Source organism: Delphinapterus leucas, chromosome 7, assembly GCF_059928025.1.
Source record: "Delphinapterus leucas isolate spDelLeu-1000000601 "Yukka" chromosome 7, BTC_Dleu_Yukka2, whole genome shotgun sequence".
In the NCBI taxonomy this organism is placed as follows: Eukaryota; Metazoa; Chordata; class Mammalia; order Artiodactyla; family Monodontidae; genus Delphinapterus; species Delphinapterus leucas.
In genome coordinates this window covers 88727718-88754247 of record NC_143135.1, presented here as the reverse complement: position 1 = coordinate 88754247, position 26530 = coordinate 88727718, and the positions used below count along the sequence as shown (strand labels likewise).

The following is a 26530-nucleotide window of genomic DNA, read 5'->3' as shown; positions in this document are numbered from 1 at the left end:
AGAGCCAAAATGTCTCATGCTGCAACAGACTCCTGGCTGAAGGATACACCTCAGTGATGGGAACTGGCTCTACTCTGGCTGGTGTACACAGTGCATGGAGAGTGAGATTTCGGTGGTGCCCCAAGGGGACTGGAACAAGTCTCCGGCGCCAGACTGACTGGCTGCGTGACATGCGTTCAGTCTTTGTGAGTCTCAGTCTCCCCAGTTGTAACACTGAAACATCGTAGTCAGCAGGTTGTTATGGGGATCCAATGAGTTAACAGAAACTCACACTCCACTCACACCCTGAGACTATGGTGTGCTTCTGTACCTTAGGGGAGGCATTCTCTTAGCTCCCTGACATAAGCAGTAGTAACAGAAACAGTCATGATCCCCAACACCACAGCCTCATGGCAGAGTATGACCTATGAAGTAAGGGAGACCTACAGCTGATTTCCAGTTTTGCCACTTTCTAGCCTCAAGGCCCCTACATAAATTATTTAATTTTCCTGAACCTTATTTTCTGTATCTATAAGTGAGGGGATAATCCACCTACCCAGATAGGATGCTGTGAGGATTAAATGAGACTAAGAATGTTAAATGCCTGGAGCGCAGTAGATGTGAAGTGTCAGCTACCAAAGCCATCATTACCAATTACTGCCTTTCAGAGAAAAGGGTCCTGAGAAAATACACAGGAAGGGTAAAGACAGTGTGGAGAAGCTTAAGGTTCATGAGAGAAAAGATGGTGTATGTGGGGAAAGAGATGGTGCATCTAAACCTGGTGGAACACAGCTGTGGCCTGTCCTTGGCATCCAGGAGTACGAGGCGTACTCCACAACATAACTGCAGTTCAGTCCTACGCTCAGCTTTCCAAAATGACTGTCAGAGAGGTCTTATCTTCTCAATTCCACCTGTAGGACTAACCACTCACATCACATCACAACCCATGTGTCCATATTGATAGGTGTTTCTAATTTTCTAGAAAAACTATACTCTCAAACGATCCAAGGACTAGATGTTCAAATAACATTTAAAGAGGAAAATGTTACTTCCACTCACAGAAAAGCCCAAGAAGCTCTGGGAAGTGTGTTTGGAGATCATGAAATAGGTCCAATAATTGCTGTACTTTAAACCGTAATCACAGGATGAGTTTTAGCACATGTAAGTTGAGAATACTCTCTAAATAGCACTGGAACGTTTTAACGTCTCACAGAGCCATTCCAGAACTCCTTCATTATGAACCTCCCCCGACTCTTGTAGAACGAACTCAAAGAGTGACTGGGACAGAGGTCTGTCAGGAAGGTGGCCTGGACTCTTTATTCCCCTAGGCTCTCTCACTGGACACTTCATAGGCAGGAAGAGAGCAAAAACTAGGAAAGCACCATGGTGCCGGTAGTAGCCTAGTCTCAACCTTGGCTGTACACATCTGGGACAAAGAAAGCGTCCTGTTACCTTAGAAGAAAAAGGGTACTAAACAGATGTTACTTCTATTTTCTGTAGGTAACTGAAGAAAACAGGAACTTCAGTCTGTAGGAACATTAAGAGAAGCACTGAAAGAAAATCAGGTTCATTAAAATTATTATAATAGCATTTATGTAGATGTCTTCTATAACCCTGTCAAAGCACTTAAATATTTTATTTGTAATCATCTGATGTATGGGTTAAGGAAAGCTTTGGAGTCAGGCAAATCTTGGGTTTTCCTCTTAGCGGTGTGATCTCGGGCAAATTACTTAATTTCTTTGCAAAATGGGGACAATGTCTACACTTCACAGTTATTATGAGTAACATATACTCACAATAAGTGAGTATATGTAGATAAGTACACTTACATCATAAGTAGCTAACATAATAATGCTTTAGGCATGCTATTGAAACAAAGCAGGTGCTCAATAAACAGTAGCCACTGAGTACGCTACTCGACAGAAGAGAAGAATAGCAATTCTTCTTCTTGTTTTACTTATCTGTCTTCTCTATCAGACTAAACTCCTTGAGAGTAGAGAAGGGGGAAATGATATACGTCTGTTCCTCTAGGACTTAGTACGCTGTCAGCACACAGCAGCTGTTTAACAAAGGTTTGCTGAATGAATATGTTGTCATCGTGTCTTTTAAAAGTGTCAGAAGCTGACCTAAGCTCTCCTAAGATAATTTCTTCTTAGTAACCCCATGAGGTAGCCTTATTTTAGGAAAGAGTGAGGGTAGAAAGTTAAGTACCTTGCTAGAGGTTACACTAAATTGCAGACTTACCAAGTCTGGCTACAGAGCTCTCACTGTTAACCACCTTTATGTCTTTCTCTGGTACAGTGATATGTAGCTATTTTTGAGCAGGTTAATAATTGTCAGGTTTAAGAAGTGGCAATGGGAAAACACTTAAAAATAAAAGCCTTTTTATTTCTTCACAGGAATCTGGACAATTTGCTTCATTCACAGTCTGCAGCTTTCTGCCTAAAAGCATATAGTGAAATGAGGAGCGAGCAAGAGGGATGAAATACGAAAACGGCAGAGCTATGCAGGATTTTTTTCTTTAATGTTTCTTTAAAAATTTATTTATTATTTATTTGGCTGCTCCAGGTCTTTGTTGCCACATGTGGGATCTTTAGTTGTGGCATGCGAACTCTTAGTTGCAGCATGTGGGATCTAGTTCCCTGACCAGGGATCAAACCCGGGCTCCCTGCATTGGGAGTGTGGAGTCTTAGCCACTGGACTACCAGGGAAGTCCCAGGATTTCTTTCTTATCACTATTTATTCATGTGGAATGGTTACTTAATGTTTCATCACACCAACCAAATTCATTGCTTCCTTCATTAAACATTTGAGTGCATACATGTGTCAACCACTGTGCAAACACAGAAGATAGTCTCATAACAACAGAGAATAATCAAAGACCCCACATTATCACCTGACTTTTGAAAAGCATTATGAAAACAGTCACATGGGTATTCCTCTCTATGCTAGACCCAGACCCAGCCTGGCTTTGCTGGAAAGGAAAGTTTAATGTCTAGTTTAATGTCTTCTCAAATGTTCTGATCTACAAGTTAATACCTCAAATGATGGCTGCTATGTCCCTCAGACACTTTTTTGCTTCCTGTTTCTCTGTCATAAGAATGTATGCCATGCTATGTTGGATTCACTTTGATATTTTTAACTTTTAATTTCCAAATAGTTTTACAGAAGAGTTGCAACAATAAAGTGAGGAGAATTCCCTATGCTCTTTATCCAACTTCCTCCCCTAATGTTAACATTTTACATAACTCTATTAGTAAAATTATCAAAACTAAGAAAGTAACACTGGGCTTCCTTGGTGGCGCAGTGGTTAAGAATCCGCCTGACAATGCAGGGGACACGGGTTCAAGCCCTGGTCCGGGAAGATCCCACATGCCTCGGAGCAACTAAGCCTGTGCGCCACAACTACTGAGCCCGTGCTCTAGAGCCCATAAGCCAAGCCACTAAGCCTGCGCACCACAACTACTGAAGCCTGCACGCACCTACAGCCCTTGCTCTGCAACAAGATAAGCCACCGCAATGAGAAGCCCGTGCACCGCAACGAAGAGTAGCCCCCGCTCACTGCAACTAGAGAAAGCCTGCGCGCAGCAACGAAGACCCAACACAGTCAAAAAAAAAAAAAAAAAAAATTAATTAAAAAAAAAAGTAACACTGATTCAGTACTATTAATTAAACCATGGACTTCATTAAGATTTCGCCAGTGTTCTCTCTAACGTCCTCTCTCACTGCAGGGTTCCACAATGCACTTAGTTGTCATGACTCCTTAGTCTTCTCTAATTTCTAATAGTTCCTCAGTCTCTCCTTGTCTTTCTTGACCATGACCAGTGCTGGTCAGGTATTTTGTAGACTGTCTCTCAGTTTCGGTTTGCTGGATGTTTTCTCATGATTAGATTAAAATGATTGCTTTTTGGGAAGAACAGCACAGAGGTGAAGTGCTCTTCTCAGGGCATCATATGATGGGGTGCAGGTATTATGGCTTAATTATTGGTGGAGTTAACCTTGATCTATGGATTAAGGTGGTGTCTTCCGGGTTACCCCATTATAAAGTTACTATTTTTCCCCTTGAGATTAATAAATATTTTAAAGATATATTGAGTCTATATATACCCTGTTTCTCCTTAAACTTTCACCCATTAATTTAGCATTCGTTGGCAGATCTTGATTGCAGCAACGATTACTGTGGTGTTCTAACGGTGAGCTTTCATTTCCCTCATTCCTTCTACAGTTATTAATTACAACTCTTCAAGAGTTGTCCCTTCTTCCCCTCTTATTTATTTACTCATTAAACTATTTGTTTATTTTTTACAATACTGTCATATTATATTCATCATAAGTATTTATTTTATTCTTTGGGTTATAATTCAATACTATTGTTATTTATTTTGATGCTTAAATAGTTCCAGCTTTAGCCACTAGGAGCTAATTCAGGTTGGCTCCTGTACCCTTTCAACATGCCCCCATCCTTATAAAATTTCATTTTAAGTATTTCCTTATCTCTTGGTACCAGATGTTCCAGGCTCATCTTGTACTTTCCTGCCCCATCCCATGAATCAACTGCTTTTCCAAGGAGCCCTGATTCCTTTTTTTTTTTTTTTTTTTTTTTTTTTGTGGTACACGGGCCTCTCACTGCTGTGGCCTCTCCCGTTGCGGAGCACAGGCTCCGGACGCGCAGGCTCAGCGGCCATGGCTCACTGGCCCAGCCGCTCCGCGGCACGTGGGATCCTCCCGGACCGGGGCACGAACCCGCGTCCCCTGCATCGGCAGGTGGACTCCCAACCACTGCACCACCAGGGAAGCCCGCCCTGATTCCTTTTACAGAGGAATGGTATTTAGAAACCAAGACTAAGACCTAGATGTACTCACTGCAACTGGGCTGTCACTGGGTCTAGGCCCTGTCATCAAACAGAGGAAATATACATATGAATGCTTATCAGTGTACACACACACACACACACACACACTCCTATATTTGTTTTTGTGCCTGTCTATATGTATGTGTATTAAGAAAAAACAATAACCCATGAATTCATACTGATACTTCTCACTCCAATTCAGGGTTCAGACTAGCATTATTTTGATACTATTTTTATTCATACATGATTGACTAAACAACTCTGACAAAATTTTGAAGGTATAAAGAAGTTTTTTTCCTCTGCGGTAATTTGTCATTTGTATGGGAGTAATTGGTGGGAGTAATTGCTTGAACTCTCACTCATAACATACCTTGAATTTGTCAGATCAATCAAGATTTTCAACATTTCTTGAGCACAGTAGGGAAAAGACAAATCTTTCTCAAAGAACCTCTTAGCTTCACAATTTTAAGATATGAAATCATAAGAAGTTTTTGAAACAAAATGACAACTAGTCCTTCAACATGGTGTATGAGTTATAATCAAATCCCAAAACCATTTATGTCTTGCCTACTTTGGACTAGGCATTACACACTTGGTATTTTTGTATATATTATCTCATTTAATCATGATGACAGCCCTGTGAGGTATGAATGTCCTTACCTTACAAAGGGGGAAACTGAAGCTGAAAGTAGCTAACTGAATTGCCCAAATATCTACAGCTGCAAGTAGCTTAGCCAGTATTCAAATACAGGGCCTTTGAACTCCAAGCCAGGTGTTCTTTTTTTTTTTTTCACTATACCACAGATGTTCTAAGAACGTCACTAGTCAGAGAAGTTGTTTTTATTTTTTTTGTTGTAAGGCCTCATAGTCAGAGACGTTTAATCCAACTTAAAATTGGAGATAAGGCTGTTATAAACCCAGGAAAAATCCTTTACATTATATAGAGATGAGAGATTTTCTAATTTATCCCTCTGCTAGCAGAAGTCGACAAGCGAGGGCTTTCTCATCTCTACAATATTGAATGCTATGTTAAAAGCATCCTTAATAAATGAATGGGAATAATTAAGATGTTTGCAAAGTAAATGTCAAATATACACCTACATTCATTTTAGAAATCTATATTGATTTTAAGAATGTGTTAAAATAGACACATCTTGTCCTTTTCATGTGAAGATGATTTATGTTCCTATCCCTACAACGCTAAGGCATGTACTCCAAGTTTTTACTTTAACGTTAGTTTTGAGATTTCCTGATATATCCATATTTTCTCACCTGGTTTCTGTGTGGCCTAAAATGTTGATAGAAGAGAGTGTTTGGGGTAGAGTCTCTAACCACATTAATTAGTGTTGACTGACCCATGGAAATCAACTTGGCCTTAAAAGCTGAGTCTTCTAATTACCTCTTATCTAACTAGTAACAGACCATGGATATATTTGAAAACAGTATTAGAACTACTATTATTGTTTTCTGCTTTATATTTTGAAAGTGACTGACCTGAATCTTCCTGATAACAAAAATCAATTATTATTACTGTCGTCACTAAATCACATAAATTATCAGTGCCCAATCGTCATTAGCAAAGGGCTAACGTTTTAGGAATAACAGGGCCTTCCTTACACAGAGTAAATAAGCTGATTACTGTCTGATGGGAACAAAGCACATTAGTGAATACTGTCGGAGTGAAATAGATCAAACATTAGCATGCATACAAATCATCTGGGGAACCTGCTAAAATGCAGATTCTGATTCAGTAGGCCGAGGGGTGGGCTTGAGAAGTCTGCACTTCTAACAGACATCGCAAGTGATGCTCATGCTGGTCCCCAGACCACTCTTCCAGTAGCCAGGAAATAAAGAATGAAACGGAGGTTGTGAAAAAGATACAGGTGTTAAACAGTTTGTCGCTGTTTATTGTTGCAAAATAATTATAATTACTAAATACTTTCAAGATTTAATATTTAAATAACAAAGACTAAATAGAAGTCGTTAGGTAAACAATTTAAGTCATTATTTTAAAAAGGAAAAAAGCAACCAAAACATTGAAAACCAGTCTTCAAGCTAAGAGAAAGTAAATGATTTCTAGGAATCAACACAACCAAGGCAATTTTTAATCTCCAGCAGTGTGTTATAATGTCTAATTTATAATTTTAAAAATCCTCCTACAGAGAAGCAGATGGTTTTAGGGTTAAATTTATCCTTGTTTCTAAAATTACCAGTAGAATTCAGATATCCAGTCTTGCTGAAGAGTTACACATCTTTTGTAGTTATTATAATAGGAACGAAGAAGACAATTATGAGGAAATGAAAGCGGACAAATGAAAGGTAGTAGAGTGTGGAGACGGAGCTGACCCACTGCACAAACTGAATACCGATCAGCCAACGCTGACGTCACTGCATACCTTGTTGCCCACCAGCAAGAGGCCAGCTGCACAGTTTACTTCCAAACACCAGTCACTCCCTCCCTACCTGACAAGAGGACACAAGAACAATCATCACAGTTGAGATGAAATGTGATTCTGCTGACCACTGTGAGACATCTATTTGTTCAATGAGAGAGTTCAGTGAGCTAAGAAGCAAGTAAACGCTCTTCCTCAGCCCAAAATGGAGTGGGGGAGGCGGAGGGAGGTGAAGAGGGGAAACACAAAACAAAAGGAAACAAAACCGTTTGAGCTGTCTTCCATATTCCAGGCTTAATGTGCGGCTAGTGCTAAGTAGGTTTGAAGGATAAAGACAAGGTCTCATTGTGTTTGCTGATGCAAAAGCTCTTTGCACATTTTACATAATACTAGTGGCAGGAGGATAACAAATGGAAGACTTTTAATAAATATTTTACTAACAAAACCTGCTTCAGCCTCTCCCACCCTTTTTCCGTTCCAGGGCACAAAACTAGAATTATATATACAGAAACCCTGTCTCAAGGTCTTCTAATAAGCAGGAAGGTTGTTAGAAGCAGTCATGAGAGATGATGGGCTACTCAGAGATCATAGGTCAATTCAGAAAGGAAGCATTCCTCTTGGGCTAAAGACAAGTGACTTGTGATGCACAGGTCAGATTAATCAGGCTTATATCACATTACTAATTACACTGAAGGTCCCTCCAAGGGAAAAAAAAATTAATTTACATCAAGCAGAGACAATTTAGAATATAAATGATAAACTTTCCTTGTACCTCTGAGATTTGTATTAATAAGGCTTTAAACCTTGGTAATTAAAAAAAAAAGACACGGTGGGGGGGGTTATATGGCTATCAAACTTTTCAGAATTTGTTTTCACACGGAATCAATTATACACTGAATACAAACAATAGCTACCTTTTATGAGTGTTTACATGGTGCCAGGAACCTTAATTAACAATTTATTTGGGACTTCCCTGGTGGTCCAGTGGGTAAGACTCCGTGTTCCCAATGCAGGGGGCCTGGGTTCGATCCCTGGTCGGGGAACTAGATCCCGCATGTATGCCACAACTAAGAGTTCACATGCCACAACTAAGGAGCCCTCATGTCGCAACTAAGAGTCTGCATCCCGCAACTGAGAAGTCCACATGCTGCAACTGAGAAGTCTGCATGCCGAAACTAAGACCCAGCACAGCCAAAATAGATAAATAAATATATTAAAAAACAAAACAAAAAGCCCCCAATTTATTTAACAAAATCTTAGCTAGCACTAACTATGTACCAGGCACTGTTCTAAGAACTTGGCAAATATTAACTAATAACCACTACGAGATATGAACTTCTGTCATTCCCTCTTAACTGATAAGGAAACTGAGGACAGAGAGGTTAGGTAATGTGTCCAAGGTCATGCAGCTAGTAAGTGCAGTGCCAGGGTTCAAATCCAGGTAGCCTGGCTCTAAAGCCCATAATCTTACCTATGACCTCTCTGTGTCTAACATTATCACTAATCCCTACAATGTTCCCGAGAAATGGATTAATCTCTGTTTAACAGATTTGGAAACCTAGGCTCAGTGAGGTTAATTAATCAGCCCAAGGTCACACAGCTACTAATGGCACAGCCAGAATTTGTACCAGTACTGTCTGATATCAAACTCTACATTCTTTATGAGAAGCCTTGTTTGAATTGTGATATTTTCTGAAAACCTCCTCTGAGTAATTCATACATATTAATTCTTATCTAAGTATTCATTATAAACATTTCAGGTTAGGAAAGTTGAAGAGTAAAACTAAATGTCCTTCATCTATTTACTCTCAAGTTAATGCCTAAATAGTCATAGCCAAAATAGCGTGGAGGAAACAGTACTGCAATTATCAAAACCAATGAAAGGGACTTCCCTGGTGGTGCAGTGGTTAAGAATCCGCCTGCCAATGCAGGGGACATGGGTTCAAGCCTTGGTCCGGGAAGATCCCACATGCCGCAGAGTAACTAAGCCTGTGTGCCACAACTACTGAAGCCCGCGCGCCTAGAGCCTGTGCTCCGCAACAAGAAAAGCTACCACAGTGAGAAGCCCGCGCACCGCAATAAACAGCAGCCCCTGCTTCACTGCAACTAGAGAAAGCCTGCACACAGCAACGAAGACCCAATGCAGCCAAAAATAAATCAATACATTTATATATATAAAAAAAAACTAATGAAAGCCAAAATTTCTTTGCATTCTGCCTCTTACTCTGAATATCCTAACACTCGTATTTTGCGATGGCTGTAGGTCTCATAATTGAGGCAATGAGCACACACAGGTGTGGATGAATTCATGGCCCACCAGTGTCTGAAGTTTTTACCCGCTGGAGGAGCATAAACAAGAAGCTGATTTCAAAACCAAGTTTCTGTATTTATTAAAATGAACCACGTCTGATACTTCTATTCCATTTTCTGTCTTATAAACAGAGACAAATGTTTTAATTTAAATCTAGTTCTGGTTTGCACTTCTCTTCAACTTCTACAAGATGGTTAAAACAGTTCATTTATTCAGCCCATTTAGCAATTAAAGAGATCTTCATAAGCAGAATAAACAGAGATAGTATAATTTGAGAGAATAATTCTGTATTTTATTCTGAGGTTTTGTAATTTTTCCATGGAGCCCCATCTTTCCTACATGTATTAGATTTCTTTAAAATTCAAGAAGAATCCTCAGAGATCAGAAGATGATATTTTTAAAGGGAAGCAGGGCCATAAAAAAGTTATAAAAATCTATGGATAAAAATAAATACCCTGGAGAAGTTCTTTTGCAACACTGGAACACATCTAAACTTCTGATGACGTGTGGAATCCTCCATGATCTGGCTCTGCCTACCTGTCCAGGCTCTTTTCCTATCATTCCTCACTGGCACTTATGCTCCACTATCCCTGGTCTGTAGTTTCCCTACACACTTTGAGTTCTCTGGGCTGCCTGCCTTTGCATGTGCTGATCCATTTGCCTGGAGCTGCCATCCCTACCTCACCCCCTCAACAAACTCTCCTTTCTCCTTCTCTCCCCCAATCCCACCACAAATGTCTCCTTCTTAATCAAGTCTTAGCTAATAATTTCCCTGATTCTTCCAGGCAAGTTAGTCTTCCTCCCAGCCTCATAGCCTGTATGACAGTTATCTTTTTATGTTATATTTACTTAAAGGTCTGGTTCTGGATTAACTCCTTAAGGTAAGAGCAGAGTTGAGTGTTTTTGTATTGCTGTTGTTTTTGTCTTGAAATATTTGAATCTCCAGGATTTAGCCCAGAAGCATAGTAGATACTTCATAAACATTTGCTAAAATTTGGGGTAAATGGTGGTGAGGATGACAGCGAAAAAAATGTGGGCAATAAGAAATTTGAACACTTAGCTATACTCCGTGTACATGTATGTGTGTGTGTGTGTATCTACTTGTGAGATATGGAATTAAGGACACTAAATGTATAAATATAGAATGATGGAACCCAAAATTCAGTTAGTGAGTACTCCCTGAGGAATAACTGACAAACAATGTTTAGAAAATACAACATGGTGCGGTGGAAGAAGCCAGATACTGTGGTCAGAGAGATCTAGGCTTGGAATTCCAGGTCTGCTACCTATTATCTGAATTGCCTTAGGAAGTTATTTAATCTCTTTGTGTTTCAGTTTTTTCATCTGAAAACAGAGTACCTGCAAATAATGAAGGCTCAATAAATGTTAGCTGTGATACTAGCTTAACCAGAGAGAACAACTTTAGGTCTCTGAGATTTTACCTGTCTTCTAGATAAAAATTAGAAGGCCTTGAATTTCAGATATTCAAAAATAAAAATAGCAAAAACAAACAAATAATTAGATTTCACATAATGACAGAAATACTGGGTTTATCTACCTATACTATAGGCTAGAATTATAGAAGACATTATTACAGCCAGGCAAAACTTGGTTATAACCTTAATGGAATATTCTGCACATTTTGTTTGCAAGGTTTTCTGATGTTCTATTTTGACACTGTAATTCCTATAGCATATGACTCCCACCTCTAACCTTTCTTTCTCTGCCTGAAATGACTCCCAGAACTCCTTTAAGGTATTGTTTTTGTGAAAGTTTTGTTTTGGCAATAAAGGAATGTAAAGGTGAAGCAGGGGTTTCCCCTTCTTTCTACAGAGTAAAGAACTTCAAAAAAACAAGAGTCCGCTCTGAGAAGGACAATTTTAGGGCAGCTGATGCTTTCAAGGAGAAGTAAACAGAAAATTACAGTGAAGTGCACTACAGAAAGTTTGCAAAAAGGAGTGAAATGAATGAGACCAATGGAAGGGCCAAAAGAAGAAGGAAAACTGGGAGAAATGAACATACATTATAAATTACAGAAACACTAATATTGTATTTTTAAAGCGAAAAAGATAAATCAGTATAAGTCTTCATATATAATGGGAATGTAGCAAATTAACTTAAAAAACACTCTTATTCAGGCAATTCCATTAGGAAAAAAAAAAAATCACAGACTACAGAATGAAAAATCCATTACTTCCCTGAAACAAATGTGACATTGGTGTTTAAAATTAATTATTAAAATTAAAGTAAGTAAAAGTTAAAGTAAGTAAAAATTATTTGCCTTCTCTAAAATGCCCAAGTTGAAAATGAATGATAAATGGCATAGAAATAAACCAGTTAAATGTACAAATCAGAGGCTTTTCACTTATATTTTATACCACAGTGCAGCAAACTAAGGCAGTTGTTTTCTCCCTAAACTTAGTGAGTCCAGTGAGTATCCAACCTAGCTAGCCAGCCACTTCTTGGTCAGCTTCTCTCATGTGGATGCCTCTGTCCCTCTTTAATATCCTAAGACAAAACACCACCACTTACAACTTTGCTAAGCTTTTGCTTTGTGCCCCTTATTTTCTTCCAAACCCTAACCAGAATAAATCTCTCTCTCTCCTTCCCACACCTACAACCTCTACTGCTGTACTCTAGCACACACCCACATTTTCTTAATTGGACTACTACATTAGGCTCTTGATTAGTCTTCCTGTCTTCAGTCTCACCCCCATCTCCCACCTATCTTCACTCTGTGGCCAGAGACATCTTTCTAACATGCAAATCTAATCACCTTGTCCCAGTCCCACTTCATCTCCATCCCCGCCTTAAAATTTCCAATAGGCTATGCTCCCTATTACCTACAGAATAAACTCTAAAATCTTTTTCATGGCCTTCAAGACCTTTCATATTCTGATCTTCGCCTACCTGCTCTTCCTGTATCAATCCCCCATAACTACAGATTTTACATTTAACTAATATTGAGCAATGGTTCCCCACCATTACAATTTCAATCTCTTTCTCTCTCTTGTACCTGTGGTTATTTACACAGTTCACCTGTCCTACTTCTGTTTATCTCCCTGGCAAGCTTCTAACTCATCTCTCAAGCCTAAATTCAAAGAGTTCCTTCTTTGTGCAGCTTCCTGACTTCTCAGATAGACTGATGTTCCTACATCTATATTCCTATTGCACTCTGTACATATATTTTTTGGCAACTATTGTATTGTATTTTCATTATTCTTATTTCCGCACCAGACTTTTAAGATCACAGGAAATGACTTTTTGATTTGTATCCTTAGTACCTAGCATAGCACAGTACCTGACACATAAATATTTATTGACTGAATGAGAGTTCTGACCATGTGAAAAAGGAAACTTGGAATATAAAATATTTATAAAAGATTTTGCGAATTGTGAAAAGGGTAGGAGGAAAACTAGCAAAATAATCCTTAGTCTCCATGTTATAAATCAAAACCCTATTGTATCAGAAGAAGGCAAGGTGCTTCTCATTCTACTGCCGTTACCTCCTTTGTCATTCTTCTGTCTACAATCTCTTTGCAGCCACGAGTCGTAATTAAGAGAGCAGGGTAGAGCACCAGCAACCTATGCTACTCCTCCAGCCCTATCAGCCCCTCCAATCATCACACACTCAGTGGAGTGCCACAAAGGGGCCTGAACACAAATCAGACTGAGGATACAAATCAGACCCCAGTCGTAGTCCTGCCACAGTGTGCGTTGATAAGGAACTTATTTCCCTTACTTTTCATTATTACACATAGGACTAAGGAAATGAATAAAATACATTCTGAGAGAGCTTGATGTCATGGGTGGAGGCTCCTGAATCTCTGCCTGAAGGTCTGTTTCTGCACCCTGAGTGCCATGGCTCATATCTGATCACGGTAGAGCCAGCTGTGTCCCAGTTACCTGCTATTTTGATATTCATGTTGTTATCCAGCAGAAGATTTTCAGCCTTGAGGTCACGGTGCACAATCTTCCGACCGTGACAGTAATCAACAGCAGACAGGATTTGCCAGAATTTGCGCCTCGCCTCAGACTCATTTAACCGGCCGTGATTAGCAAGGTAGTCTGTAAAAGAAGAAAGAATTGAGAATTATTCACACGCACCAAAAAACCCCACTATTAGTATTCAGGATTCTTTTTTTTCCCTCAAAAAGTTCTTTTTAGAATCTCAAAATTAGTTAATAACAATAAAACAATGAATGAAGGGAAATACAGCACACAGAGACTCAAGTTCAAGGTCTTGGCTAAGTGACTTTTCCTCTCTGTGCCTCAACTTCCTCAATCATAAAATGAGAGGGTTGGTCTTTTTTTTTTTTTAATTGACGTATAGTAGACGTACAATATCATGTAAGTTACAGGTGTACAATATAGTAATCCACAATTTCTAAAGGTTATACTCCATTTATAGTTAGCCTATAAAATATAGGCTATATTCCCCGTGTTGTACAATATATCCTGGTAGATTGTTTTATACCTAATAGTCTGTATCTCTTAATCCCGTTACCCCTATATTGCCCCTCCCTCCTTCCCTCTCCCCACTGGTAATCACTACTTTGTTCCCTATATCTGAGTCTGCTTCTTTTTTGTTATATTCACTAGTTTCTTGTATTTTTTAGATTCCACATATAAGTGATATCATACAGTAAACAAACAACAAAAAAAGTTCTTTTAATAATGAGAGTTAGTGTTCAAGTAAAACGCTGTTTTCCAAGTTCCTTGCCCTGAGAAAAGTAATTCTAATCATATTTTCACTGGAGCCCAGATACGTGGAGAGAGCCCAAGACCAGACAATAGCAACTGGCATAATATCCACAGTACAATTCAAAATGCTTTTTTAGGTTAAGAGATACAAACTATCATGTATAAAATAAACAAGCAACCAGGATATATTGTACAGCACAGGGAAATATAGTCAATATTTTGTAATAACTTTAAAAGGGGTAAATCTGTAAAAATACTGAATCAATATGTTGTAAACCTGAAACTAATCATATTATAAATCAACTATACTTCAATTTAAAAAAATGTCTTTTAAAGCCCAAACGCTCTCTCTGTTTTTTGTTGAAAAATTTATTGAATATTTTTCCTAACCACATTTTAAAAATAAAATTTATTTAAAACAAAGAACATGAATAAATTCTGACATCTCATCAGACGAGGGATATCTTTCCTTTAAACAACCATTCATGAAGTTATTGTACAAACCACCTGTAAAAGGAGATACAATGGTCCCTGAAAGTAACTTAAATAATTCTCACCCTGTTCTCCTAATCAGTGGAGCAATTCTGATATACCCCAAAACATGCAGACTTGTTCTCAAAGCCATGTTCTTTAAACAAATATACTGTGCAAGATACCTTAGCTATTTTTGTGCTATGTTATAATATCTATTAAAGCAGTTTATTCGAAAATTAATTCTGTATGAATTCAATAAAACTAAAAACATTACAATTTATTCAAGTTTTACCTGAAGATCTAAAAGCCCTCTGAAATGGTCTTTTGAGGGAAAGGGGGTCAACATAAACCTTGAAACGCTTTCCTATTTAAGATTATTTTACGAAGTTAGGAACTGTATGAATGAATGAATATTTATAGTCACCTTCACATATTTTCTGCTCTAGGCTTTGGTTTTACTAGTTTTTAAATTCCATGCCTTGGCTCATGCCATCCTCAATATTTATTATAAAATTTACTAACATTTGTACAGTACCTTACAGTTTATAAAGCATGTTCATGTCACAGTATCTCACTTAATCTTCCTAAAAGCCCTCTATGATAACTACTACTCTAATTCCCATTTTGTAGATGAGGAAACTGAAGATCAGAGTCATTAAGTAATCTGGCTGAATTCAGACAACTGGTAAGTGAATGGCTGATCTGGAACTAGAACCTTTGAAAAAAACTGTTTTAAAACTGTAACAGGCTTCTTTACTAGACTCCTACAGAAATCCTAACTATCCTTCCAAAACCCTGCTCAAATGCCACCTTGCCCTAAAACAGTCCCTCATCACTCAGGTAGTAATAATCTCTTTCCTCTGAACTCCTTATCACTTATAACACACTGCCTCACACTTTAATTATCTGTATATATATCATAATATCTCAATGTGCGTGCACATCTGGGTGCACATGCAGACACAAACAGCCCTAATTCTAACACTCTGTGTATAAGAAAATAAAAGATACCATCATTTAAGCTTCATGAGGATAGGGGCCATGTCATTCTCTTCTGCACTCCCCACACTGCTTAGCACTACGCACAAAACAGCACAGGTGAAGCACTTACTAAATACTTGTCTGACTAGTGTCTTAATATGGATGGTATCATGAAACGCTCCAAAAACAGTATTATAAAAGTGTGGAGTAGGAGTGCTATACTCTACATGTTATAGGCTTTAAATGTAAGTGAACATTTTGTATATTTTTCTATATCTGCTAGTATCACAAACCAAGATGATCAGCTCGTCACAACTCCCCTTTGCCTTTACAGAGCACACACAGTAGCCATTCATACTTGTGAAGGGGAAAAAAGGATCACTTAAGAACTAATATGTAGACTTTTTGGCCAAAATGTCCGAACTGTTAACAGAGCGACTATATCTAAGTAAACTGGCAAGTGAACAGTGTGCTTTCTATTCAAAAGAGTAAACCAGAGCCTCATTTCTATACTGGATGAGCTGGGAAAATCTAATAAAGGATTGGATCCTTGGGCAAACAGAAATTCCCAAGGGGAATGCAATACGTTTTCTGTAAGGGATTATCTTTTGGCTAGTTAGTAATATCTTTCCTAAGATTCCACACAAATGCTAATTAAACTGTATCTATCACTAAATGAGACAATTTTTTCACAAATGATTGACTTCTCCAAATAGACAAAATTTCTTCCTGTTGAAAATTCTGCATCAATGGGTCAATGGGAAAGATTTTTGAGATTTCGACAACACAGAGAAACCTAACAGATCCAATGTGAACAAGTACAAGTTAATACATGTGGAAAAATAACCTGAACTATTGCCTACAAAATGAGTCTTGGGAAGCACAGCAGAATCTGCAGTAATTGTTTTTTGAAGCGATCAGTCCAAACTGGAACCGCTACAGCCAAGGGGGTGAAAAAGCTTTGAAGCCTGGCAGGAAGGGGACTGTCTGAAAAACAAAGGTGTGGTATATCTGAACCTAAAATTACCGTTTGAAGCTACAGTCATCACATGTCAATAAGCCTGTAACACACGGTGAGAAAAATGACAACATCCATGTTCCAGAGATTAAGAGACCAACTATTTAAAGAGATGGTATTTTCACTTCTTAAGTGAAAATTTCAGCAAGTATTTAAGCATATCTATGATCTTCTTCCCCACTCTTTATGATTTCTGCAGTGTAAACATCCTCCAAAACTATACTATTTGCTGAGAGATGAGAAAGTAACTGAGGCAAAAACCTGTGGCTGCAAATTACATCAGTTTAGGTTTAGTATATCATCCCCATGAGGGGCACTGTTATCAATCCAAGCTCAAATTAATGCACAAGGTCTAAAGAGAACATGCAAAAAGCACACATTTCACATTAAAAAACTACTTAATTATGGTAACAGAAAAAACTTATATACTATACATAGAGAATCTGAAAGATGCTACCAGAAAACTACTAGAGCTAATCAATGAATTTGGTAAAGTTGCAGGATACAAAATTCATGCACAGAAATCTCTTGCATTCCTATACACTAATGATGAAAAATCTGAAAGAGAAATTAAGGAAACACTTCCATTTACCATTGCAACAAAAAGAATAAAATACCTAGGAATAAACCTACCTAAGGAGACAAAAGACTTGTATGCAGAAAACTATAAGACACTGATGAAAGAAATTAAAGATGATACAAACAGATGGAGAGATAGACCATGTTCTTGGATTGGAAGAATCAACATTGTGAAAATGACTATACTACCCAAACCAATCTACAGATTCGATGCAATCCCTATCAAACTACCAATGACATTTTTTACAGAACTAGAACAAAAAATTTCACAATTTGTATGGAAACACAAAAGACCCCGAATAGCCAAAGATCTTGAGAAAGAAAAACGGAGCTGCAGGAATCAGGCTCCCAGACTTCTGATGATATTACAAAGCTACAGTAATCAAGACAATATGGTACTGGCACAAAAACAGAAATATAGATCAATGGAACAGGACAGAATGCCCAGAGAGAAACCCACGCACATATGGTCACCTTATCTTTGATAAAGGAGGCAAGAATATACAGTGGAGAAAAGACAGCCTCTTCAATAAGTGGTGCTGGGAAAACTGGACAGCTACACGTAAAAGAATGAAATTAGAACACTTCCTAACACCATACACAAAAATAAACTCAAAATGGATTAAAGACCTAAATGTAAGGCCAGACACTATAAAAACTCTTAAGAGGAAAACATAGGCAGAACACTCCATGACATAAATCACAGCAAGATCCTTTCTGACCCACCTCCTCTTACAGAAATGGAAATAAAAACAAAAATAAACAAATGGGACCTAATGAAACGTCAAAGCTTTTGCACAGCAAAGGAAACCATAAACAAGACGAAAAGACAACCCTCAGAATGGGAGAAAGTATTTGCAAATGAAGCAACTGACAAAGGATTAATCTCCAAAATTTACAAGCAGCTCATGCAGCTCAATATCAAAAAAACAAACAACCCAATTGAAAAATGGGCAGAAGACCTAGACAGACATTTCTCCAAAGAAGATATACAGATTGCCAACAAACACATAAAGGATGTTCAACATCACTAGTCATTAGAGAAATGCAAATCAAAACTACAAGGTATCACCTCACATCGGTCAGAAGAGCCATCATCAAAAAAATCTACAAACAATAAATGCTGGAGAGGGTGTGGAGAAAAGGGAACCCTCTTGTACTGTTGGTGAGAATGTAAACTGATACAGCCACTATGGAGAACAGTATGGAGGTTCCTTAAAAAACTAAAAATAGAACTACCATATGACCCAGCAATCCCACTACTGGGCATACACCCTGAGAAAACCATAATTCAAAAAGAGTCATGTACCACAATGTTCACTGCAGCACTATTTACAATAGCCAGGTCATGGAAGCAACCTAAATGCCCATCGACAGATGACTGGATAAAGAAGATGTGGCACATATGTACAATGGAATATTACTCAGCCATAAAAAGAAATGAAACTGAGTTATTTGCAGTGAGGTGGATGGACCTAGAGACTGTCATACAGAGTGAAGTAAGTCAGAAAGAGAAAAACAAATACTGTACGCTAACACATATATATGGAATCTAAAGAAAAAAAAAAGTTCTGAAGAACCTTGGGGCAGGACAGGAATAAAGACACAGATGTAGAGAATGGACTTGAGGACATGGGGCGGCGGAAGGGTAAGCTGGGACGAAGTGAGAGAGTGGCAATGGACATATATACACTACCAAATGTAAAACAGATAGCTAGTGGGAAGCAGCTGCGTGGCACAGGGAGATCAGCTCGGTGCTTTGTGTCCACCTAGAGGGGTGGTATAGGGAGGGTGGGAGGGAGATGCAAGAGGGAGGAGAAATGGGGATAAATGTATATGTAAAGCTGATTCACTCTGTTATACAGCAGAAACTAACACACCACTGTAAAGCAATTATACTCCAATAAAGATGTTAAAAAAAAACAAACTTATGAGTGTAATAGCAATTCTCTATACTAATTGCCTACGTGTGTATTTTTGATGACTGGATACAGTTTAAAAAATTCTTCTTTCCTATGTTTACATTTGTTCTGATTGTTAAGTGAAATGTAATTTTATGTTTGTTGGTTTTAATAACAAAACTCTTTAAGGCTATATTTTGTATGCCCTCCCCCACCCCCCAATTTTGCTCTTATGGTAACTGATTTTTATTGTATTTTTACAAAAACCATGGTCTGTGACAGACAGGCCAATCAAAAAAATTGGTGTTTCAATACTGATAATTTGAGAAATACTGATAATTTGAGAAATACTGGGATAGACAAGTAAATAGGCAATTACAATAAACTGTGATAAAGGCTAGCACAGGAATAAATATATCCTAATAAGTATTTCTGCATTTTAAATTTAAAATTTTTTATTATAGAAGTTTCAAACATACATGAAAGTAGAGAAAATATTGGGTTGGCCAAAAAGTGCCTTGGGTTTTTAAGTAAAAATAAAAGACACATTTTTCATTTTCACCAAGAAGTTTATTGAACAATGTATTCACCCTTCTGTTCTACTACCTTCTGCCGTTTTTCAGACAAGTTCATAATTCCATCTTCCCTAAACTTTTTACCTCTTTGAGCAAAGAACTGTTCCTGGTGCCTTTTACAGTCTTCCAGGGAATTGAAATTTTTTCCATTAAGAGAATTTTGTAAAGACCTAAATAAATGGAAATCCAAGGTGCAACGTCTGGTGAATATGGTGGGTGAATCAGAACTTCCCAGCCAAGCTGTAAGTTTTTGCCTGGTCATCAAAGAAACACGTGGTCTTGCATTATCCTGATGGAAGATTATGCATTTTCTGTTGACTAATTCCAGACGCTTTTCGTTGAGTGCTGCCTTCGGTTGGTCTAATTGGGAGCAGTACTTGTTGGAATTAATCATTTGGTTTTCCGGAAGGAGCTCATAATAGAGGACTCCCTTCCAATCCCACCATATACATATCACCTTCTTTGGACGAAGACTGGCCTTTGGTATGGTTGGTGGTGGTTCATTTCGTTTACCCCATGATCTCTTCCATTTCACATTATTATTTTTTTTTAATTATTATTTTTTTTTGTGGTACGCGGGCCTCTCACTGCTGTGGCCTCTCCCGTTGCGGAGCACAGGCTCCGGACGCGCAGGCTCAGCGGCCATGGCTCACGGGCCCAGCCGCTCCGCTGCACGTGGGATCTTCCCGGACAGGGGCACGAACTCGTGTCCCCTGCATCGGCAGGCGGACTCTCAACCACTGCGCCACCAGGGAAGCCCCCCGTTTCACATTATTGTAGTGTCCACTTTTCATAGCCTGTCACAATTTGTTTTAAAAAAGGAACGTTTTCATTACGTTTAAGTAGAGAATTGCATGCGGATATACGGTCCAGAAGGTTTTTTCGCTTAACTTATGTGGAACCCAAATATCAAAGTGATTAACATAACCAAGCTGGTGCAAATGATTTTTAGAGCTTGATTTGGATCTTTTGAGTACGTCAGCTATCTCCCGCGTGGTACAATATTGATTGTTCCCAATTAATGTCTCAATTTGATCACTATCAACTTCAACTGGTCTACCTGACTGTGGAGCATCGTCCAGTGAGAAATCTCTAGCACGAGATTTCGCAAACCACTTTTGACACGTTCGATCAGTCACAGCACCTCCTCTGTACACTGCACAAATCTTTTTTGCATTTCGGTTGCATTTTTACCTTTCTTGAAATAATAAAGCATATGCTGAAAATGTTGTTTTCCTTCCATCTTTAATATTAAAATGGCTACACAAAAATTCGCCAATTTTGATAAGTCTTTTTAAAATGCATGCTGATGTGACAACTGTCACATACAATCTAACAAAATTGTTTTGAATGAAGTTAAGGACAACTAAGTGCTTCCAAAGCCATCTTACGGAAAAAACCAAATGAACCTTTTGGCCAACCCAATAATATAATGAATCCTCCAGATTTAAAAGTTATCAACATTTTGCCATACTTGCTTCATTTATCCTTTTTTCCTTTCTTTTCTTCCTTCTTGCCTCTCTCCTTTCCTTCCTTCTTCTTTTTTGTTGTAGTAACCTAAGGCAAATCATTTTGTTTCACCCTAAATACTTTTTACGTATCTCTAAAATAAATGGCATTTTCTTACACAACCACAGTACCATTATCACACCTAACAAAATGAACAACTCTTTTAATACCGTCTAATATGCAGTTTGAATTCAAATCTCCCCAGCTGGTTTATTTGAATCAGGATCCAAATAAGATGTATATTTTGTATTTGCTTATTTTGTCTTTGCAATCCTTTTATTCTGGAACAGCCCCCCACTGACACCCCCACCTTCCTTTTTTTTTTCCCATGCTACTGACTTCTTAAAGAAACTGGGTCAGCTGTCCTATAGAATTTCTGGATTTGTCCTTTGCTTCCTCATGATATTATTTAACATATTCTTCTATCTTCCGTATTTCCTATAATTTGGAATTCAAGTATAAAGTATAGAATAGATTCAGGTTTAATTTTTTTTGGAGGGTGGCGAGAATATGTCATAGGCCCATCTACTTGGATAAATATAATGTGGTTCTCCTGCTTTTAGGAATGCTAAGATTGATCAGTGAGTTCGGGGGTGGGGGAGTGGTAATACCTTGATCCTTCAATTAAAGATTCTCGTCACTTTTCCTCATAATATGGCCCTCAAGCTCCAGTGTACATCAGAACCCTTAGTGGGTTTATTATAACAAATTACTGGGACCTACCTTCAGAGTTCCTGATAAAGTAGGTGTTGGAAAGGGCCCAGAAATTCATATATTTTTAAGAGGTGCACAGGGGAAGCTTAAGATATTGGAACAGGGGCCACACTGGGACCACAGCACTAATATTAATATTTATTGGTACCTTAATCAATTACTTCATTGGGGTTACGAAATTGTGAGTTTCTAATTTTGTTTTATTCCTGCTACATTTATTAGATGAAATTCTTCTGCTGTCAGTAAGGGCTATTTAGTTATCCTGAAATACAACTAAAACAGGTCAAGAAGTATGAATGCTTAATTCTTCCTCATTAAGTAACAATTTTCAGAGTAAGAGGATGGCACACTAGCTACTTCCAATGATAACTAGTAAGATTTGTGTTTATTTTTTAGCTTGCTTTTTTTTCTCTCTCTCTTGTGATTCTCTAAAGTATCATAATGACTGCATGGATTTTTATATGTTCTACTATTTCAATCAACTACAGTCATCGCTCGTTTTGATGCTCAAATTTTCCCATCTTTGACCACTGGGAACCCCTTTATACTGTTTTTTTTTTTTGAAACATGACCACAGAAATAATGCCTTTGTTGCCTTCTGGCATAATAAAAATGTCTGATGCTTATCTTGAATACTTCCTGCCCCCAACCAGGAATCAGTAATTTTTTTCAAGAAGCCTTGGTTGTTTTTACTGGGGAATGGTATCTGGGTGCTCAACGCACTTTCTACTACTGGGTTGGTACTGTTTCTAAGCCTTTTCAGGGACAGACTAGGAAATAAGTGAGGAAAAAAAAAATAAATGAATTCATTCCCTTTCAAATTTGGCATTATAGGAATTACTTTTCTTTGATTTTTATATTTGTATTTCTTGTTCTCTTACATAAAAGATCCTGGTTCTTAACATTAACATAAATTACTTGCTTTATCCTACAATACATGAAATAGTTTCAAAATAGCTATACTAATACTACTACTAACAAGAAAATTACTGATGAAGTTGAAAAGCTAACATTTCTTTGCAGCTCTTTTTATCTTGAGATTATATTGTCCTAAGAATATACTGTTTTATCTAAATACTACCTTTTAAAGTTACTTAAAAGCTAGTTCTGTGTGTTGTGTTGCTAACATGATATAAAGATAGTATATTTATGTGTTTGTTTACAAATATTAGGGGTTATTTTTCTTTCTCCTGTTTGATTTAACCTTATTTTTTGATCATGTAAAATACTTACCTGTTGTTTAATATGATGCTGAAGTTAAAACTATGTAATAAGGGAATTCCCTGATGGCACACTGGTTAAGAATCTGCCTGCCAATGCAGGGGACACGGGTTCAAGTCCTGGCCCGGGAAGATCCTACATGCCGCGGAGCAACTAAGCCCGTGAGCCACAACTACTGAGCCTGCATGCCACAACTACTGAGTCTGTGTGCAACAACTAGTGATGCCCGCGCACTTAGAGCTCATGCTCCACAACAAGAGAAGCCACTGCAATGAGAAGTCCGCACACTGCAAGGAAGAGTAGCCCCCCGCTCACTGCAACTAGAGAAAGCCCGTGCGCAGCAACGAAGACCCAATACAGCCAAAAATAAATAACAAACAAACAATGTAATAAGATAGAGTCTGAGAAGACTTGCTTCCATCCCTGTTTCCTTCCTCTGCCTATAGGTAACTGTTTTTATTAGTGTTTGGTTTACCCTTTCTGTGTTTCATTTTATATGTGAAAATATGTACATATATCTCACACAACGTTTATCCCTTCTTTTCTCCACTTCGTAGCATTATATAGAAATCTTCCACATTCCTTTTACAGCACTGCAGATACTTTTAGTATTTAATAGTACGGTGCTAAGATTGAAGGCTCAGGAGTCAGGCTGCCTGGGTTCAAATTCTGTCTTTATGAACTTGCTAACTATGTGAACTTAAGCAAATTACTTAACCTCCCAAAACCTTCATTTGGTAATCCAAAAATGGGAATAATAATAGAATCCACCTCACGTAAAGATTAAATGAAAAAAAAAGCAATTAAAAAAGAAAGAAACCTTTTCATGGTGCCTTGACACACATAAGTGCTCAAAACATTAGCTGCTATTATTTCAACTATGATTATTACTATTGTTGTTGTTACTATATTTTCAGGGGTTGACTCAGGCTACCTTCCTTTTCTAACTACTGTCTACCCGTTAGCCCCTTATGATATGTTTCACACTCCACCAACATTGCTTTAAAGTTCCTGGCAACTTCCCTAGGCTAAAGCCAATTACCTTTCCTCAGTTCTCATCTTTTATGACCTTTCAATTATATTTTATACTTAAGTGGTTTCCAAAATAAACATCTCTCCCTGTTCGATTCCGTGTCTGTCTGGTTTTCCTCCATCTCTTTCACTAACTGGCTCTTCTTTCTCTTCTAACCACATAAAACTATCATAGTATAGTTCTGGCTTTTTGCTTTTCTTTTTCTATACTCCTTCCCTCTTAGAATTAACTCTCACCTTCCTGTGGGTAATCTTTGATCTGCTTTATTCTTAGCTGGATGATTTTAGTTTTCTTTCATACTCTTCTCATTCATTGCCTGTCTCAGGGATACCTCTTCAGTCACTCCAGTCAAAATATGTCTTAACATCTGGCCTAGAACTTTCTAGTCACAGACTCTATTGAGAATCTAATGAAAATTATACTTACATACAAACACACACATAAAATTTTATGTGCAATTTCAAGGGGGTCTATAAAATCTTAAGTTTAATCAAGGTTAGGAAATTCTTCCTTGGAGAATTTCATTCCCTGATTAGAAATTTTATAAAAATAACCTCCAGATCTGCCAAGCACATTTGACCTTTCAGCAGCTACTCTATTGTGTATTTAAACAGATTTTTCTTTCTGCTACTGCAGTGCTATCAAGACTGAGCTCATCCTTCTTTTTATAAACTTTATTACCACCTTCTAAGTCACTATAACTATCATCTTACAGTCACTCAACCTCAAAAATTCAAGAGTCATCTTCTACCAACCCCTGAATTAAGTATAGCTGAAGCCCCAATAAGTAGGTTTCAAGATTTAAATGGTATAATTAATCAATGTTTTCATATTGCTTTTATAGATTGTAAGTCTAGATTTCAGAGCACAGTGCGTGACATAATAAATGCTCAGTAAATCTTAGTTGCTCTCAATATCGACATCAACATCATCATCATCATTATCACCACCACCACCACCACGTGGCATCCCTTATCTTTCCCCAGGGATAAGGAGCAGTTTTCCCAGCCAGCTGACTCTTATCAAATTTCAGGAATGTCAGAATCTTTGAATGACTACCTTTAAGCTTAATGCTCTTCGGCCAGAAATTATTAGCATCCCTTCAAGCTGGAGCTGAGTAACAGTCCAAAAGATTAATACTTTATGCAACTAAATATTTAATGTTACGTTAAAAAGATTTAATTTGTAATTTCATCAATCTAATCTGGGAGTAAAGTAAAAAGGCTGATGCCAATTTAATATTTTATGCTTAAATAGCCTTAAAAACCACCCCACCTCAGATAATTAAATCCCAGTCAGAGGTTCCTAACCCACAAATTTACAAAGATTTCACATTTCTAATTACTAAAGTTGAAGAGAGATCGTGTTTTCAGGAATGTGACCATTATGAATCCTGAAGCTCCAGTAAGGTAATCAAAATTGGTTCATTTGTTCTCTTCAAAATACTTTGAAGATCCATAATTTTCCATCCCAAAATTCAAATCTCTATTCATCTTTTTCTCTAACATTTCTTTCCTCTAATCAGTACAAAATATTACTATAAAATAAAACTATCTCACTGTAGATCAAGACTCTAGTCTTTGTCAATTTAGCCTGTGCTGGTTCTAACCAACTACTCTTGGAAAAAATATAATTAAGAATGGAAGGTCCATTAAATAAAAACCTGAAAAACAGTTTTTAGCACATTAATATATGTACCACCTTACACTGTAAACACTAATAGAAAATGGATTAGGTGTATGATCCATATTGAATTAGGATAACATGGGTTATCCTAATTTTAAATATTAGATTATAATATTACTTATACTATTAAATTAAACTTTTAACCTTGAGATACATTTATGAATATGAAACTATAGATTTTAAAACATTTTGCTTTTTTCTGTTTGTTTTTGTAAGTATATAATCATTTCAAATTGGGTGTTTGTCAAAAATTAAAGGAAATTGTTGCTTGTGGTATATACTCTGGCAATTTAATTGTGCTTTCAGCAATTTCCCTACATTAGACTGTTCGCATCTGTTAGACTCTGAATCAGTTCTTCAAGCTATGTGGAACTACTGAAACAAACCACAGTCTTCTGAGAAGATGAATTTTTAGTTACAGACTTTAAAGATTATTTACAATCAACTTCTGTGACTCTACTTTTAAGTCTTCAGCAACAATTAAAAGCAAATATGGTCAAACTTTTCTAACATTACATATAAACCACACATAGAAGCCAACAGACTGCAATATCTGATGATAGTAATGGATGCAAACAAACTGATGACTTCAAAAAATT

At 37.6% G+C, this 26530-nt stretch overlaps 1 protein-coding gene across 7 annotated transcripts in view; it reads right to left on the bottom strand.

Annotated features, from left to right (window-relative positions):
• SIK2 (salt inducible kinase 2) overlaps positions 1-26530 on the bottom strand; it is a 129022-nt gene that overhangs the window by 31869 nt on the left and 70623 nt on the right. For all 7 annotated transcript variants that reach the window (XR_016393927.1, XM_089915527.1, XM_089915526.1 and 4 more), the window contains exon 4: positions 13443-13604. Coding sequence is in view for 6 of the 7 variants with exons in the window: in XM_089915527.1 (XP_089771653.1) it covers positions 13443-13604 (162 nt within the window). In the remaining variant the exon portion in view is untranslated. The remainder of the gene's footprint in view (positions 1-13442; positions 13605-26530) is intronic.